The sequence below is a fragment of the Artibeus jamaicensis genome, unplaced genomic scaffold (genome assembly GCF_021234435.1).
Source record: "Artibeus jamaicensis isolate MK-2021 breed Jamaican fruit bat unplaced genomic scaffold, CSHL_Jam_final contig_519, whole genome shotgun sequence".
Lineage (NCBI taxonomy): Eukaryota > Metazoa > Chordata > Mammalia > Chiroptera > Phyllostomidae > Artibeus > Artibeus jamaicensis.
In genome coordinates this window covers 12827587-12844390 of record NW_026521871.1, presented here as the reverse complement: position 1 = coordinate 12844390, position 16804 = coordinate 12827587, and the positions used below count along the sequence as shown (strand labels likewise).

Genomic DNA, 16804 nt, shown 5'->3' with positions numbered 1-16804 from the left:
ATTTGGAGGGTTGGGGTAGGGGGTCTAGGGGAGGGCGGCATCAGAATTACACCAAGCTTTCTGACTTGGAGACCTGGAAGGATGGTGGTGGCCTTCACTGGGGTGGACAGCAAGAGGGGCAAGACCAGGCTCGGTGGTGGGGGTGCAGGAAGGAGAGAGAAAGGGCATGATTTCAGATTGAGGGGTTCTGTGAAAACCGAGCAGGCAGTTGGCCATATGGGCAGAGCTGAGAGCAGGTCTGGTCCTGGGTGCTGTCCTGTTGCACCAGTGGCACAGCTACCTGAGAGGGTCCTGAAGTATTGCTCAGCTGGGAATCCCCCACTGTCAGTTCCAGATCCCCCAAATTACAACATTTGCCCTCATCTTGTCTAATGTTTAATCCATGTTTGTCCAGCACTTTATTGACTGATGGTTGGAGTGAAGTGACAAGTCAGCAGGAACCTTGAGACCATGGACGGTGCCATGGGGATGCGGGTGCTGCTGCGTTTGTCCCTGGTGTCCCTCCTCACCCTGCAGGCCATGCCCGCTCAGGGTGCACCCAAAAGGCCAAAAAGTAGCGAGGTATGTGGATAAACCCTCGGGCAGAAACAGGCAGCTGGGCCTGGACAAGGCCTGGGAGGGGGACACAAGACCCTCAAGTCGGGGGCTGAGGCCAACCCCAACCACCCTGACCAACTCTGACTGGAGAGCAGGGCCAAGGGGCAGAGGACACAGGCTGTGTCCCACTCCTATCCCTTGACAAAAAGCCGTGGTCCCCTGAGCACTCACACTCACATTGACTGGTTTGCTTTACAGAAGTGACTGCCTATAGACACAGTGAGTGAGTCCCTGAGAGGGTAGCTGTGCTGCTGTGCTCAGGTTCAGTCCTCAGCAAACTCAGCTGCTTTCTGTCCACCCCTCTCCTCACCAACCACATCTACAGCTTAGGTCAACCTTTCCTCTAACATGAAAATAATAACAGTATCTATTTCTTAGGAGGTAGTCATGAGCAGTAAATGAATTAGGACTGAGGAGTCGGCCAGGCACTAGTCGCTGTTAGCTCTCCTCCTATCCCGTATCCTCCCCAGTCCACGCAAACATGTTTCCAGCACCTTCCATGGACCAGGCTCAGTGCTGTCCATCTCTCAACAGCCCAATCTTGATCTTGCCACACCCCTGCTCAAGTAACTTTAGTGTTTCCCATCCAAAAGGCTGGCCACTTTCAGACCCCTGCACCAGGTGGTCTCAGACCACCTCCCTCCCTTCTTCCCCACCCGCCCCATCAGGCTCTGCTCCCATCACATAGGCAGCTGCACCTTCTCCGAGCATGCCTCACACTTACCCACCCACTTTTCTCTCCCCCCCTTCCCATCTACTTCTTCCTGAGTGCCACTCTATTTCCTGGACACCTCCTCCAGGAGCCTTCTCCTAAGCCCTGTGGAAGATGAGTTCCACTCTTTCCAGATTTCCATTGGTCCTCCATGTTCCTCTTTAGCTTCTGACCACTCTTGGATTCACTGGGCTTCCTCTGACTTGTCTGACTCCTTTCCCAAAGCATCAGCTCCCTGGACATAGTGAGGCACTTGAGTTTCAGCATTGCGGTGCCCCACTGCTTGGCACTGTGCCCAACCTACCACAGGGCTCAGTCTATACTGGTACAGGAAGACAGAACCTCAAATGTGCCGTTTAGTGTTGGTCCACCTTATCTTTTACAAAGGCGGGAAAACAGGCTAGAAGGTCATTCCGGCTGGAGTGCAATAAACACTTCCCCAGAAGCTGCTCTGTGACACAAAGTCCAGGCCAAGCAAATAGAGATCAAAGAGGCCCCTGGGCCCACTCACCACATCAGGGTCACAGCAGCCAGTACTTTCCACCCAGGGCCCTGGGATAGACTGACCAGGGGTCATGTCTGCGCAGTGCGCTGTGGCTTGTAAGAGACAAGAAGTGTTTGGGCATGAAAATTAAGAAATTGCAAGTAAAGGAAGGGTCTTTGACTCTGCTTCTCCCTTCTTTCTAATAACACAGAGGACATTTCTGTTATCACCTGATAGGCTTGGGTTTTGGAGTCTGAAAGATCTTGGTTTGAATGCCTGCTCTGTCACTTGCTGGCCTCCTGCAGCAGAGCTCCGTGCTGAGCCCCAGTGCAACACGGAAGTCTCTCCCAGGCTCAGAGGCCCCCACACCAGGAACATTTGGGGATGCCAAGAGGATCGAGTTAGACAGTAAAGGGGCTGGAGGACTGCTTGGCACATAACCAGCCTTCCATTATGAAGAGGTGGTGTTCATTGTCACCTCCTGCCCAGAAAGAGTAATGATGGGGCTACTTCTGTTCTTCTTTCCAAATCTGAGCGAGAAGGACTGGAGAGATGAAGCAACTGTCCTGAAGCGTGGGTCACCCATTCCGCACCCCAGCGACTGCCCAGCCTGCCCCCGGCTGAACTGCTGGGGTGGTGCCGTCAGAAATGGGGCTGGGCAGACACGCTGTCTAGGCCACAGGCCTCCGGGGCTGAAGTGTGGCTGTCTGAAAAGTTTCTTGGTGCTTGAAGACTTTTTAAAGTAACATGTAAGAAAGTTTAGAAATGCATTTTAACTGTGATTTCTCGACACATGTCACCGTGTCATGGGTGTTGGTTGCCCTGTGCAATGTTCAGGCTCAGACGGGCAGCAGGGTCTTCACAATTCACACGGTCTGAGCGCAGTCCTAGGCAGAGGGGCACAGTTGGAGTCCGTCAGGAGTTTGCTCAGCTGGGACTCCCCCGCTGTCAGTTCCGGATCCCCCAAATTATATTTGCCCTCATCTTGTCTAATGTTTAATCCATGTTTGTCCAGCACTTTATTGACTGATGGTTGGAGTGAAGTGACAAGTCAGCAGGAACCTTGAGACCATGGACGGTGCCATGGGGATGCGGGTGCTGCTGCGTTTGTCCCTGGTGTCCCTCCTCACCCTGCAGGCCATGCCCGCTCAGGGTGCACCCAAAAGGCCAAAAAGTAGCGAGGTATGTGGATAAACCCTCGGGCAGAAACAGGCAGCTGGGCCTGGACAAGGCCTGGGAGGGGGACACAAGACCCTCAAGTCGGGGGCTGAGGCCACCTCCACCCACCTTGACCAACTCTGACTGGAGAGCAGGGCCAAGGGGCAGAGGACACAGGCTGTGTTCCACTCCTATCCCTTGACAAAAAGCCGTGGTCCCCTGAGCACTCACACTCACATTGACTCTGGTTTGTTTTACAGAAGCGACAGGCTGTAGACACAGTGAGTGAGTCTCCACAAAGGAGTCTGTGGTGGGGCCATCATTACAGCCTCGTTTTCCCTGTCCCCCGGGGCGGGGTGCCCTTCTGTTAGTGCTGTGGGTAGAGGGACTCCTGTGTCCTGGAAGTGGGGACTCTCCTGCCTGACCTCATCTCTATTGCTCAGTCTCAGGCCGAGAGAACCAATGGGTCTCCCTGGGAGGTCTGGTCTGTTCCTCAGGTACCTTGTGCCAGTGAGACTGGGTGCTGACGCGAATATGACACAAGGTCTTTCAGTGGCTCAGAGGTCCCCATCACAGGCCACAGCGCCCTCACGTCTCACCTTAGACTGTCAACGATGTGATCATCCAGAGTCTGAAAGTCAACTGCAAAGTGACCTCGCGCTTCGCCCACTATGTCATCACCAGCCAAGTGGTCAACACTGCCGACAAAGCCAAGGAAGTGGGCTTCGATGTGGAGATCCCCAAGACAGCCTTCATCAGTGACTTTGCCATGTGCGTGCCCTGCCTGACTCCCACACCCAGAACTGTCCATTCTCCGGGCCCAGGCAAGACCACAGCTCAGAGCGGCTGGACAGTGTAGACCATCTTCTCATTTCCCAAAGGGCCACAGGCCACTTTAGCTCTGGAGGGAGGACTAGTCCTGTAGGTTTGTCCTGGGCTCCCATTGTGGACAGCAGACTGGGACCTCTGACCAGGCTTTCAGCCTGGGGCCCAAGGAGCAAAGGCCAGCACCCGCGGCTTTTGCTGGACTCTGACTATAGCTGCCTGCCTCACTGCTAAGGGGCCTCCAAACAACTCTGTGGGCAGAAGGAGACCAGCAGGAGACACCCTCCCATGAGCGCTCACCTGGACAGTGCTTTCTCAGGGTCTGGGCTGGGAGCACCTCCAATATGAAGGACCTGTGTCATCAGGGAAGGGCACTTCCCCTGAGGGCTTCTTCCTCCCTGCAGCACAACAAACGGAAAAGCATTTATCGGAGACATAAAGGACAAAGCGATTGCGTGGAAGCAGTACCGGAAAGCAGCCATCTCAGGAGAGAATGCTGGCCTTGTCCGGTGCGTCCTGAGCTCAGCGCAGATCTGAGGGCTGCGAGGCGGCCTCCCGTAGAGGGCAGCCCCAGCTCGACGGGAAGTGAGCAAACTGCCCAGACCCAAACGTCAGCACGGGGGTGCTGGACAAGGCTGGTGTTGACTTGCTTATCTCCCAGACCAGCCTGCAGGAGAAGTGGGGCCCTGTCCTCGGGCCCTGTCCTTGGGGCCCTCACTCTGACCTGCCAGCTAAGATTAGGGTGAGGGCCAAAGATACTGGAGAAAAGCACTAAAATAAGGGAAACTGATACTGAGGCCCATACTTTAGGTGACAAGGACCCACGTGTCACTTATATTTGTCTGCATTGTTGCCTGTGGTGATATGAACAGGGCCTCGGGGAGAACGATGGAGCAGTTCGCCATCCGCATCACCATTGGACCCCAGAGCAAGGCCATGTTCCGGCTGACCTATGAGGAGGTGCTGAAGCGAAAGCTCATGCAGTATGACATCATCATCAAAGTCAAGCCCAAGCAGCTGGTGCATCATTTTGAGGTACACTGCTGGTGACCACAGACTCAGGGGCATGGTCTTGGGAGCAGAGCTCCTGCCTACCCCTCACTGTGGCTCTAGCATTGGCTCGAAACCCGTCATGTGCCATCCCGGACCTGAGCATACAGGGCAGGGGACTGGCTCCTTGGGGGGGCTCTGATGGTCTCTCCATGGACAGGAGGCTTCCTGAACCTTCTAACCTCCTCCTCTCTGAGCCTCAGCTTGCTTCTCTGTTAACGGGGGTTCCTGTGTGTGCCAAGACTGCCACAAGGATCACAAGAGATGATAAATGTCCAGGTAGTCTGTAAATCAGAGAGTCCTGGGCAGCCTCAGGGACTCTGATTGTCTCTGGCACCTCAGTGGTGGCTGAGTTAAGGGGTGCAAGCATGCACATCTTCATTAGGAGAATTTTTTTTAATTTTTAAAAAATTTATCTTTAGAGGGGAAGGGAAGAGGGAGGGAAATATCAATGTGTGGTTGCCTCTCTTGTGTCCCTTGCTGGGAACTGGCCTGCAACCCAGGCATGTGCCCTGACTGGGAATTGAACCACGATGGAGAATATTTTTTGAGTGCCTATGACTTAACCAGGCCCTTTGCTGAGGGCTGGGTGGACACTGCGCACAGTAGGTGGCCAGGACACATGTTGGCTCTTGGTTGAGAGAGCTCTTGGCTCTTGATCATGGCCCAAATGGGAGCCTTGGCGCAGGAATTGCTTCAATGCTGCAGATCGACGTGGACATTTTTGAGCCCCAAGGGATCAGCAAGCTGGATGCCCAGGCCTCCTTCCTACCCAAGGAAATAGCGACTCAACTCATCAAGAAGTCCTTCTCAGGCAAAAAGGTGTGTGAAATGGCTGGGGGCGGTGGCAGGCCCTCCAGGACATCTCGGCCTGGCTCAACCCCTTATGGAGTATCCGAGCTTGGCCCGGGACCCAGAGAGGGGCTTCAGGCTTTCATCGGGGTGAGAGAGGCAGGTGTTTTCCGGTTGGCATCTCAGGGGAACTTGGCATTCCTGGTGTTCAGAGCAACTTAGCAAAAAATTGCATGCTGGGGTTAAGGAAGGCGTCCACGTTGGCTGGGTGGTCTGGGGTGAGTTTCTGGCTTTCTTGAGGCTGTTTCCTCTTTGCCTGTCTCACACCCATAGGCAAGCATTCAGGGCACATGAGCAAACGTCAGATGCTGTCGAGGTTAGGATTCCAAACTCCAGTGTTCTTGGAAACACGATTAGGTTTGAACAGCCTTCGGCCCACCCAGCCGCTTGCCACTTGTCACTCATCACCCACTTGCAGGAATAGAAGAAGCCTGCTGCTTGTGCCCTCCCCAGCCCTGGAGGAGCATGGCGTATGGGTGGGTGATACCCGGTTAGTGCCCTGCTTCCTAACTTGCCCTCAGCTAAAGCCAGGAGCCAACCCTTTAGTTCTCAACTAGCATTCATAGTGACTCATAGTAATTCATTTAAAAGAAACATTTCTTACAGTTTTGGGGGGGAGGTTCAGCAAACATGCTTGCTTTTAGCAGAGGGTGAAAGGGTGGGGCTTTGTCTTCCTAACAATTCTTCTCAAGTTTTTTTGAAGAGCATATCTTTTTTTTTTACAAACAGACAAAAACTAAAAATAAAAAGTCTTAAAGAAAATGTGTGAAGTACAGAAATATAGAGAAGTATTAAGTAAAAGCCATCCCTCATTTCCCTGGGCATCCACACGAAATCAGTTCAGACCTCGGCTCCTGCTCTCGGTCCTTCCTCCCACCCTCTGCTCTCTGACTCCCCCACTGGTTCTATTTTCCAGGAACACTGCTATAGCCTTGCCTCTTCACTCTGTAGTTTGAATGGACTGATGCTCTCGTACTGTCATTCTGCTATTGTTTTGTACCCAAAGTGGTGATGCTCATTAAAGAAAATCCCAAAGATTCAGAAGCATATAAGCAAAGAAATTGTTTTCTATTTCTATCCATAGGTGTTACTCTCAGCAGCTGGGTGAGGCCCACCCAACTCATTTCTATGCCCATGTAACACACACACTCCTCATGTTGTCATCTTTGCAAACATCCTATTTGCACCTGCACAAACCAGTAATGCCGCACACCTTTATGATTCCAGGGTCAGGTGCTCTTCCGCCCCACTGTGGGCCAGCAGCAATCCTGCCCTACATGCTCCACTACCTTGATGGATGGGGAATTCAGGGTGAACTACGATGTCAATCGAGACAAGTCCTGCGACCTCCTGGTGAGCCTGGTGCTTCTGGCCCAAAACTCAGTGGGTGGGCAGGGAGGGCGCTTGTGAGAGAGGCCTCACTTGTTCCTTTGTGTTTCAGGTCGCCAATAACCACTTTGCCCACTTTTTTGCCCCCCAAAACTTGACAAACATGAACAAGAACCTGGTTTTTGTGATTGACATCAGCACCTCCATGGAAGGCGAGAAAATGAAGCAGGTAAACCGTGCCTTTAAGCAATTCACCCATCGGAAGCTTCTTCAGCCCTGTCACCTACATCGTGCTGGTTTCGCCGGTATCTGGGGTTGGGACTTCTGCTCCTGATCAGAGGCAGGTGACTTAACGGGGAAGTCTAGTGGTTGGGGGTTCTGGAATGAACCACTTCCTCCCTGTGCAACTGTGGGCAAGTGCATTCACTTCTCCTCAGTGGCAAAATGGAATAATAGTGGCCACGGCATCATCATTGTTATCAGTGAGGAGGAGCTTGGGAGATGGGACCTGGGGGTAATTAGGGGGCCCGTGGGGAGGCATCTTGCAGCAGGGCCTCAGCCGCAGCTCGCTGTGCTCTAAAGTGTCTCGTTTGTGGTGCAGCAGAGCCATAGTCAGGCAAGAAGAGGTTTTTTTTTTAAACTGATTTTTAGAGAGAGAAACATCAATTTGTTATTCTACTTATTTATGCATTTGTTGGTTTCTTCTTGTATGTACCCTGACCAGAGACCAAACCTGCAACCTTGGCACATCAGGACAACTCTCTAACCAACTGAGTTACCCAGCCAGGGATGGATGAGCAGAGTTTTAGGAACTCAGCCCCCTGGGTTCTCTTTCTGAATCCCAACCCCCTCGAACGCCCGGTCATTTCTTCTTCCCACCCTGGTACCATTCTCTCTTCACCTAAACAGCCCCAGGGCCCTGCAGAATATTCCTCTCCTGGCACCACCTGGTCATCCCCTGCTGCTTGTCCACCATGTACCTCTCCTCTGGGGACCTTTGAAATGGGTATCTGGAGCTGACAGAAAACGCTGTCCTGGGGCTCTGTCCCTCCACTGACTGACCTGTCTTTGCAGACCAAGGAGGCACTCCTTAAAATCCTGGGGGACATGCGGCCAGGGGACTACTTTGACCTGGTCCTTTTTGGGTCTGAAGTGCAGTCGTGGAGTGGCTCACTGGTGCCGGCGTCTGCCGCCAATCTGCAGGCAGCTCAGGACTTCGTGCGGCGCTTTCATCTCGCTGGGTGTAAGGGCAGGTTCTCAGCCACCTTGGTGTTGTCTCTCTCCCCTAAGAATGAGAGCATACGCTGGTCTGCCTTCTCTCCTCTGCAGCCACAAACCTGAATGGAGGTTTGCTCCGGGGAATTGAGATCTTGAACGGAGCTCAGAGGAGCGTGCCAGGACTCACCAACCACGCCCCGATTCTCATCATGTTGACAGATGGCGAGCCCACGGAGGGTGAGCACCTCAAGGGCCACCTCGGGAGGCACTGATCTCTTCATTACTGAAGGCGTTTGAGCTGCACTTGGAAAGCCAAGCGTTGGGCGGACTGCTGGGGGGTCAGAAAGGCTAAGGGCAGAGACAAACACTGATCTGGAAACAGAGTTCACACCGTACGTAGAGTCTGGCGGAGCTCCAAGGCACACTTCTGTCTGGAGCTGAAAGACTGGGGAAGTCTCTCCCTGACATAGCATTGCACAGGGCCCAGGAGGATGGGCAGGCTTCCTGGGTTGAGTTGAATGAAGCATATATGCAGCACCAACTGTGTGCCAAGTACAGGGCTAGGGACCAAGTAGAAATACCAAGAGAATAAGACATGTCTCTGTCCTTGGGATCCCAGGGTCCATGGGCAGACTCAGGGACAGGAGCTTTGTCGAGGACCCTGAAAAAACAGGGTGCCAGGAGGCTGCAGGACCACAGATGAGGAGTACCCGGCCCAGAAACGTTCTGAGAAAGCCTCCTGGAGGAGGTGACTGCTGAGCTCAGTCCAGATGGAGAGGAGAAGCAGGAAGAGATCCCTGGGAGAGGGGGCGGCTTAAGGAAAACATGATGTGTGCGTTGGCAGGGCCTGCCAGGAACTGCGGACATATGCAGAATAGGGGAAACAAGGGTGGAAAGGTGAGCAGGGCCTCACAGGCCACAGCAAGAAGCCATGGGAGGGTTTAGAGGAGAATCAGATCTCCTCGTGATGGCTCCATGTATAGGCAAGGAGCTGTTATGCAACAACTGCTAAGCCAGATTAGCCAGCAGGAGGCGTTGCTGCAAGATGCCTGTGGGAAGTTGAGCCCAAGATTCGAGGCTTGGCCTCCGGGGAGTGTGCTCAAAGTGCCCTGGTGCTGCACATGCTTGTGAGCTAGTATCCACTCATTGCCCGGGTATGTGGCTGCAGGGGTGACGGACCGTTCCCAGATCCTCAAGAATGTCCGTGACGCCATCCGGGGCAAGTTCCCACTCTACAGTTTGGGCTTTGGCCGTAATGTGGACTTCAGCTTCCTAGAGCTCATGTCCATGGAGAACAATGGACGGGCCCAGAGAATCTATGAGGACCACGATGCCACCCAGCAGCTGCAGGTCTCCTCCTTCCCCCACCCCACCCCATCCCCCAGTGCACCACCAATGGCAGCCCATGAGGAGCCCTGCCTTGGCAGCCATCTGCCCATTAGCCTAGAGTAGATAAAACTGTGGCATAGGTTCAAATTAGGTATGTGCCTCGAACCAGTTACTTAATCCTTCTGAGCCTATGATTCCTTCTATAAAGCGTGGATCCCAACACCCTACTCTGTGAGTGGGTTTCCCACTGGGTGCCCAGGGTAACCCATGAGTTCTGAAGCTGCATCTCGTGCCCCTGCAGGGTTTCTATGACCAGGTAGCCAAACCCCTGCTGGTGGACGTGGAGTTGCAATACCCCAAGGACGCCGTCTCTGCCCTGACCCAGCACAGACATAAACAGTACTACGAAGGTTCGGAGATTGTGGTAGCTGGACGCGTCGCCGACCACAAACTGAGCAGCTTCAAGGCTGACGTGCGGGCCCACGGGGTAAATGGTGGGGGGCGTAGGGTGGGAGAGGGTGTGTAGTAGCCAGGGCTCCAAAACCACACTGTTCCCCATTCCTGCCCCACCAAGGGGCCCCTCTTGCCCCAGAGCAGTGTCCCCACCCCTGCATTGTGCCACACATACCCCAGGCCAGGACATTGCTCTGCACAGGTGTTCAGGGACAGGGTGGGGTGGAGTGAACAGGGCCTTGATTAATTGTAGTCCCTTGGCCCCAAATGGACCACCTGTTACTCCTCACACCATTCCCCTCAAGGCATGAGAGAGCAAGGGGCCAAGCCCCTTTCTTCTTACTTGAACACCATTCGCGGAACACCTGTGCACTCGGCTTTATGCCATGTGTTCCTATGCGTGTTGGGGGTCGGGGTGTGTGAGACCAGGCCCCTTCCCTACAGGGCGTGGACTCCATCCCTGCAGTGTTGTTGAGGGCGCAGAGCTCAGGCTTTGAGCGAGCAGAGCTGAGCTGGACCCTGGTTCCACCCTGACCAGCTGGGTGACCTTGAACAAATGGGTCCAGCTCTCTAGGTCTGCTTCCTTTCTGTACCATGGGGGTAATACTACATTGAAGAGCTATGTGGAATAAGTGAAATAATCCACATAATGAGGTTATGCAGTGGCCGGTACATGGGACGCCCTTAGGAAGCTGGGTAGCTGGGGAGAGAAGGCACATCTGTGTGCTGTGGCAGTATGAATGGTGCAGCCCACCGGGAACATAGCAGGTGTTTGGAGAAGCAGGGCCTGGAGGAAACAGCTACACGGCAGAAGCAGCCCAGTGCTTGCTGGCATCCCTGAAGGAGAGTGAGTCCATGAGATCAGGGCCTGGTTCTCCTATCTCTGGGATGCCCCAGGGCCTAGGCCGACTTGGCTCACAGAGGATGTTCAGCAAGCTTTTGTGGAAAGAATGGGTGGATGAGGATGATGAGAGCAGGCTTAGGAAAGGGGGCTGTTGAGAAGGAAGCTGCAGAGACCAGAGAAGAGTGGGGCCCCTTGGAGCCTGGAGCACCAGCCAGCGGTTGTGCCCCGCACAGCTCACAGTCTGTCTTCCCATCACAACCGGCAGGGGGGCCAAGAATTCAAAACAACTTGCCTGGTGGATGAGGAAGAGATGAAGAAACTGCTCCAAGAGCGGGGCCACATGCTGGAGAACCACGTTGAACGTCTCTGGGCCTATCTCACCATCCAGGAGCTGCTGGCCAAGTGGTATGACTGACCCCTGTGGCCGCCCGGCAGGCACTGTCCACCCCAGAGTACCCCTCAGCCTCAGATTCACTCTCCTGCTTTGCTCACTGAGTTCGTATCAACCTGTCCGTCAATAGTGTGGGCAGGGCCCACAGGGGCCATAGGACAGCACACTCTGCCCCTGCTGAGCTGCCGTGGGGGAGGCTACCCTTTACTGTGGGGCTGCTGTGTCCATATTCGCTCATTTAATCCTCACAACATCCGGGGGGGGGGGTATCCTCATTATCCCCATTTAACAGATGAACAAACTGAGGCTCAGAGAGGTGAGACCCCTTGCCCAGAATTTCATAGCTGTTAAATTCTCTGTGATTTCTGAGGCAACTCCCCCAACCCTGCCCAATCTCCAGGTTTTCTATGTGGGAGGTCTTTAAGTCATGAGGTTCTTGATGACAGCCCCAGAACAAGGACACTGCAGCTGTTCAATACATGTTTGATGAATGAGTGAGTGAACAAATGAGTGAAAGGATGAGGGGGTACAAGCCCATTGTCACCAAGCCACGGAGCTTGGAGCAGGCGTCTGTCTCCTAGGGCGAAGTTGGAGGGGCAAGAGAAGGCCAACCTGTCAGCCAAGGCCCTGAAGATGGCACTGAACTATCAGTTTGTGACTCCCCTGACTTCCATGACCGTGAAGGGCCTGACAGACCAGGACGGCCTGGGGCCCATCATTGACAAGCCACCAGAGGGTATGGCCTCTGCAGAGGGGGAGGCTGTGGGCCTAGGGGAGGCTTCTGAGGGCCGAACGCCTCCTGGGCTTTAATTCTCCTTCCTTTCTCTCCCTCCAGAGTCTCTGCCCTTGGGTGAGTTTTTAAATCAAGTTGGTTTTCTCATGGGGATTTTAGTGGCTAAACAAGTGGCATGTGCTCCAGCTAGCAACTCCCCACACCCATCTCCCTGCCTCTGGCCCTCATGGCTCTCCTTCCCCAAGATGCCCTTGCCCACTTCACCACAAACTAGTTGCTGCCTCGTGTGGGGGGGGGGGGGGGGGGGCGCAGGGAACCTGCACATCCTGAACCTCACACTGGCCTCCAGTGGGACCCTTGTGTGAGTACCTGTCTGTGAGGAGGCCTAGGCCCCTGGGTGGGCGGGGACCCCAGGCAGAGGGCTGACCCAGGTCTGATAGACCTGGGGACCTGGGATGCACTTGGACAATGAGGTGCACGTGCCTTTCGTGTGGGGTGGCAAGGATGACACTGTCGTTGTCCTCCACAGAGATGCTGGGAAGAAGACAGTGTAAGTGGCAGCCATCTCGATGAACACATCTCTGCCTCTCTGCTCTACGTGTCGCTGTCCCTCAGGCAGTGCCTTCAGTCTGGAGCAAAGCCCTTAGGTTTTGCCTGTTGAGGAAACGACAGCCCAGGGCTTCCTTCCTCTGCCCCAGCTCTCCTCACTGCCTCTCAGTGGGACTCCTCAGGCAGAACCCTGACGTGGGCCTGGCCTCCCTGACACTTTTACCACCAGCCCAACCAGGTTCCCATGGAGGGAGACAGAGCAGGTCGGCTCACTGCACTGGGCCGAATGTCTCTTTCCATCTCCCGAGAGGCATCAAGGGTTCTGTGTCCATTTCCGCTCCCTCCCATGGCCTCGGGGTGGGAGGGGCCCAGGAAAAGGAGCCAGTTGCTCCAGGGAAGCCCAGCTACCTTCCTTCTAAATGCCATTCGCTCTTGTGGGCCAGCGTTCGTGCTGTCGACTGAGCAGCAGCCACTCCATGCGACTCACACCAACTCCAGTACTCGGAAGAGACCAATAACCAGTGGTGAGTCCTGGGGAGGGTCTGAGGGTCACCGCTGCCCACTGCACCTCTGCCCCTGGCTGGCTCCATCTGCCCAATGCCCAGTCTAACGGATGCCATGCTGTCCCGCCAGTGGACAATGACCCCCACTTCATCATCCACGTGCCCCAGCAAGAGGACGCCCTGTGCTTCAACATCAACGAAGAGCCTGGGGTGGTCCTGAGTCTGGTGCAGGACCCCGACACAGGTACGGCGACATCACACCACCTGCCAGACAGGGCAGGGCCTGGGCTTGCCTGCCCTCTACATTCTGCCATGGACAGGACAGTGGCTGGGGCCTCCACTGCCTACACCCCGTGCCCCCGAGGTCTCCTGGCTGGCCTCGACTTGCCTTTTTCTTGCTCCACCCACCTGCGGAGGCCGGGTGCAGGGCCTGCTTCATGGGCAGGGCTCCTGCTCGGTCTGATGGTCCCTTGTTGCTGTCTTGAAATTCTTAACAATTTTTCTTGATTAACTACTTTTTAATTGATTTGAAAGAGAGAGAGAAGAGGGGGGAGAGAGGGAGAAAGAGAGAGAGAGAAAGACATTGATTTGTTGTTCCACTTACTTATACCTTCGCTTATTGCTTCTTGTATTTGCCCTGATGGGGGATCAAGCCCACAGTTTTGACATATGGCAGCAACACTCTAACCAACTGAGCCACCTGGCCAGGGCCAACATTCTTAACAATTTTTAAACATTTTTATTTTGTACTGAGTCCTACAGATTATATAGCCGTCCTGCCCTGCCTGTCTCCCCAGCATGGCTGACGGAGCCCAGAGTTTGTCTCCCCAGCAAAGCCCAGGCGATGGGAGACCCAGGCTTCCTTTGCATCTCGGTCACTCTGTCCTCCCAGCCCAGTCAGCCCAGCTGCAAGAGTTCGCCGAGTACAGGCCAGGGGCAGGGATGCAGAGGGAGCCGAGACAAGGGCCCTGCCCTCATGGGGTTTAGAGGAGACAAACAGGTGACTGAATTCTTAGATGACAATTTCCGAACATGAGACCAGCTGAGTTAGGACGGTGAAGATGAGGAAGGGCTTTCTGGCTGCTCAGGTCTGAGGAGGCCTCTAGGAAGAGGCCTCACAAATGTGTCTACAGCACCTACTGTGCGCTGCCCTGTGTCAGGGACTGGGGTCACAGAGAGGGAGCGGGCCAAGTCCTGCAAAGCCTCTTTCAGAGCCCAGACCAGAGGGCTACATACTGGGGAGGTAGCGTGTCCGGGTCAGGGTGGTGGGGGGGCAGAGGAGGGTGGGTTGTGCATGGCCTGAACCAGTCCCAAAGGCTCCCCTCGGGAGGTAAGACCCTTAAAGGTGGTCTGCCATGTGTGGGGTGCGGGGATCTCCCGGGCAGGGGGCTTGAGCAAAGTCAGTCTGGGTGTCTAGCGAGAGCTGCCCCTCCCTGACCTGGACGGCCCCTCGCCCCACTGCAGGCTTCTCGGTGAATGGGCAGCTCATTGGCAACCGGGCCAGGAGCCCTGGCCAACACGAGGGCACATACTTTGGGCGCCTGGGGATCGCAAACCCCGCAACAGACTTTCAGCTGGAAGTGACTCCCCAGAACATCACGCTGAACCCTGGCTCCGGCGGGCCCGTGTTCTCCTGGAAGGACCAGGCTTCACTGCGGCAGGACGAGTAGCTGGGCTGGGACTGGGGCCGGGCAGGGAGGCAGGGGGAGGTGTGGTGGGGGCCGAGACAGAGCCCCAGAGCCAGCCCTGCTGCCTGTGCCTGCTGGGCCCTGGTACCCTGAGCCACGTCAGCGAGTGATGTTAATGTGGCGTCCAGCTAGGCTGCGCAGACTTTTAGAATTCTGCAGACCGTCCCATTTCCCTCCATTTCTGGACACATGTTCTGGACGCCTGTACAGTCCCCCCCTCCTCCACCAAACGAAGCCCTCCTGGTCTCTTTCTCTGCTGAATGCTGGAGTTCCTTGGCCTTCTCTTTCAGCACCTGTCCTAGCATGCCTTGTCTTTGTTCTTTCATTGGCTCCTTCACTCATTCAACAAGCTCCTCTGAGCGGCAGAGCCCAGTGCTGGGCAGCAGAGCTTTGGAAGAGGTAGGCAGAGTCTGGTGTGGAGGACATAGGTGATGTGAGGAGTCAGAGAACACAGACCCTGGCATTACACAGGCTGGAGTCCAAGTCCTGGCTCTGCTGCTGATAGCTGTGTGACCTAGAGCAAGTTACTTCACCTCTCTGAGCCTTGGTCCTCACAGGATCAGAGTGAGTGCTGAATGATGCAGTTTTCGTGGAAGGCTTTGTGCAGGTCCTAGCACACTGTGAGGGCTGCAAATGTGGTAGCAACTTGTGGGAAGGAGCTTAGAGCAGGTAACACCCAATCATCTGGGTGTGAGGGCGAGGGGATCGTGAGAGCTGGGTCCCAGAGGACAAGAGCACCTAAATGAAGAGGGGTGCCCTGCAGCCACACGTGTCCCCATGGCCACCTGCCCCTGCAGGGTGGTGGTGACCATCAACAGAAAGAGGAACCTAGTGGTGACTGTGGAGGATGGAGGCACCTTCGAGGTGGTCCTGCACCGAGTGTGGAGGGGGAGTTCCATCCAGCAGGACTTCCTAGGCTTCTACGTGCTGGAAAGCCACCGGATGTCGGCACGGACACACGGTCTGCTGGGTACGGCCCATCAGGCGGGCAGAGCTGTGGGGGTGGGGCACCCAAGCCACTGGACTGGCCAGGCTGGGCGCCCCGACAGGCCCACCCCCAACATGGTCTCCAAGATGTAGCGATCCAAAGAGGGCTTGTCCTGGCAAGGGTCTTGTCCCTCAAAAAGGCTGCGGTCAGACCACAGTGAAACCGAAGTGTGAGTGAGCCTGTGAGCAAACAGAAAGGCCCAGCCAGCGGGCTCCCGCGGGACTCCTGGGGGCGTGGTCACCGCCACTCCGCTTCTCTGCGCGGCCTCCCGCGAGGCTGTTCTCTGCGTGCCCTGCCCGTCCAACTCCCCCCCCCCCCGCCGCACTCCCTTGAAATTGGCCCAAACGACAGGAGGTATAACCAACCACCTGACAATATTATCTGCTTCTCTATAGCAGGTGAACTAAACGAGTGGCTTCGATGCCAAAATTTATCAGAAACAGTCAAGCCCTTGGGAAAAAAAGTTCAAGTGACTCTAAACCTCCAGTGAGCACCTACTAAGTGCAACACATGAGCAAGGCTCGTCCCTCCCCCACTGCCCCCTGGTAACTGCTGCCTCCAACGTGCCTTTGCAGGACAATTCTTTCACCCCTTTGATTATAAAGTGTCCAACCTCCACCCAGGCTCCGACCCCACAAAGACAGATGCCACAATGGTGGTGAAGAACCATCAGTTTACGGTCACCAGGTGGGTGGGCCGCTCTCCTAGCATCTCTGTCCTTGGCATTGCCTCTCGCTGATCCAGGCCTTCCTCCTGGTATCACAAGGGTGGGATGGGCTTCCTGGGAGGTGTACCCTGCTGGGTCCAAAAGGTGACCCCAGCTGACTCGTCTCTCCCCAGAGGCTTGCAAAAAGACTACAGCAAGGATCCCCGGCATGGAGTTGAGGTGACCTGCTGGTTCGTCCACAACAATGGGGCTGGACTGATTGATGGTGTTCACACTGACTATATTGTCCCCGACATCTTCTGAGACCCGTAGCGTACCTATCCCGCCTCGGAGGACAGCATCCTGACCTGCCGCCCAGGCCACACCTTTCTGTCCAAGAGGTCGCCTGTGTCAAAGCACCGAAGACTTTCATTAAAGACAGGCTATGTCCCTCC

General features: G+C 55.2%; 2 protein-coding genes across 2 annotated transcripts in view; one reads left to right on the top strand and one right to left on the bottom strand.

Annotated features, from left to right (window-relative positions):
* The window catches only part of NEK4 (NIMA related kinase 4), a 50778-nt gene extending 46594 nt beyond the window's left edge, over positions 1-4184 (bottom strand). Inside the window, exon 1 of the mRNA XM_053669367.1 lies at positions 4077-4184. The gene's annotated coding sequence lies outside the window, so the exon portion shown is untranslated. The remainder of the gene's footprint in view (positions 1-4076) is intronic.
* Positions 415-16804, top strand: ITIH1 (inter-alpha-trypsin inhibitor heavy chain 1). Its single transcript, XM_037134719.2, has 23 exons — positions 415-561; positions 2809-2975; positions 3212-3232; positions 3556-3722; positions 4181-4285; positions 4649-4811; positions 5535-5648; positions 6906-7031; positions 7120-7236; positions 8082-8250; positions 8337-8462; positions 9394-9575; positions 9856-10041; positions 11117-11256; positions 11824-11978; positions 12078-12092; positions 12505-12525; positions 12968-13048; positions 13158-13271; positions 14492-14693; positions 15513-15685; positions 16279-16390; positions 16544-16804. The coding sequence occupies exons 2-23, from the start codon at positions 2865-2867 to the stop codon at positions 16671-16673; spliced, it is 2730 nt and encodes a 909-aa protein (XP_036990614.2). The 5' UTR covers positions 415-561; positions 2809-2864; the 3' UTR covers positions 16674-16804.

What these genes read in the sequence shown, in the direction of transcription:
- ITIH1 (XM_037134719.2), top strand. Translation starts at nt 2,865, where the DNA reads ATGGACGGTGCCATGGGGATGCGGGTGCTGCTGCGTTTGTCCCTGGTG. An exon ending in AGCTGGTGCATCATTTTGAG is followed by an intron (nt 4,812 to 5,534) that starts GTACACTGCTGG and finishes TCAATGCTGCAG; the next exon opens with ATCGACGTGGACATTTTTGA. An exon ending in AGTCCTTCTCAGGCAAAAAG is followed by an intron (nt 5,649 to 6,905) that starts GTGTGTGAAATG and finishes TTATGATTCCAG; the next exon opens with GGTCAGGTGCTCTTCCGCCC.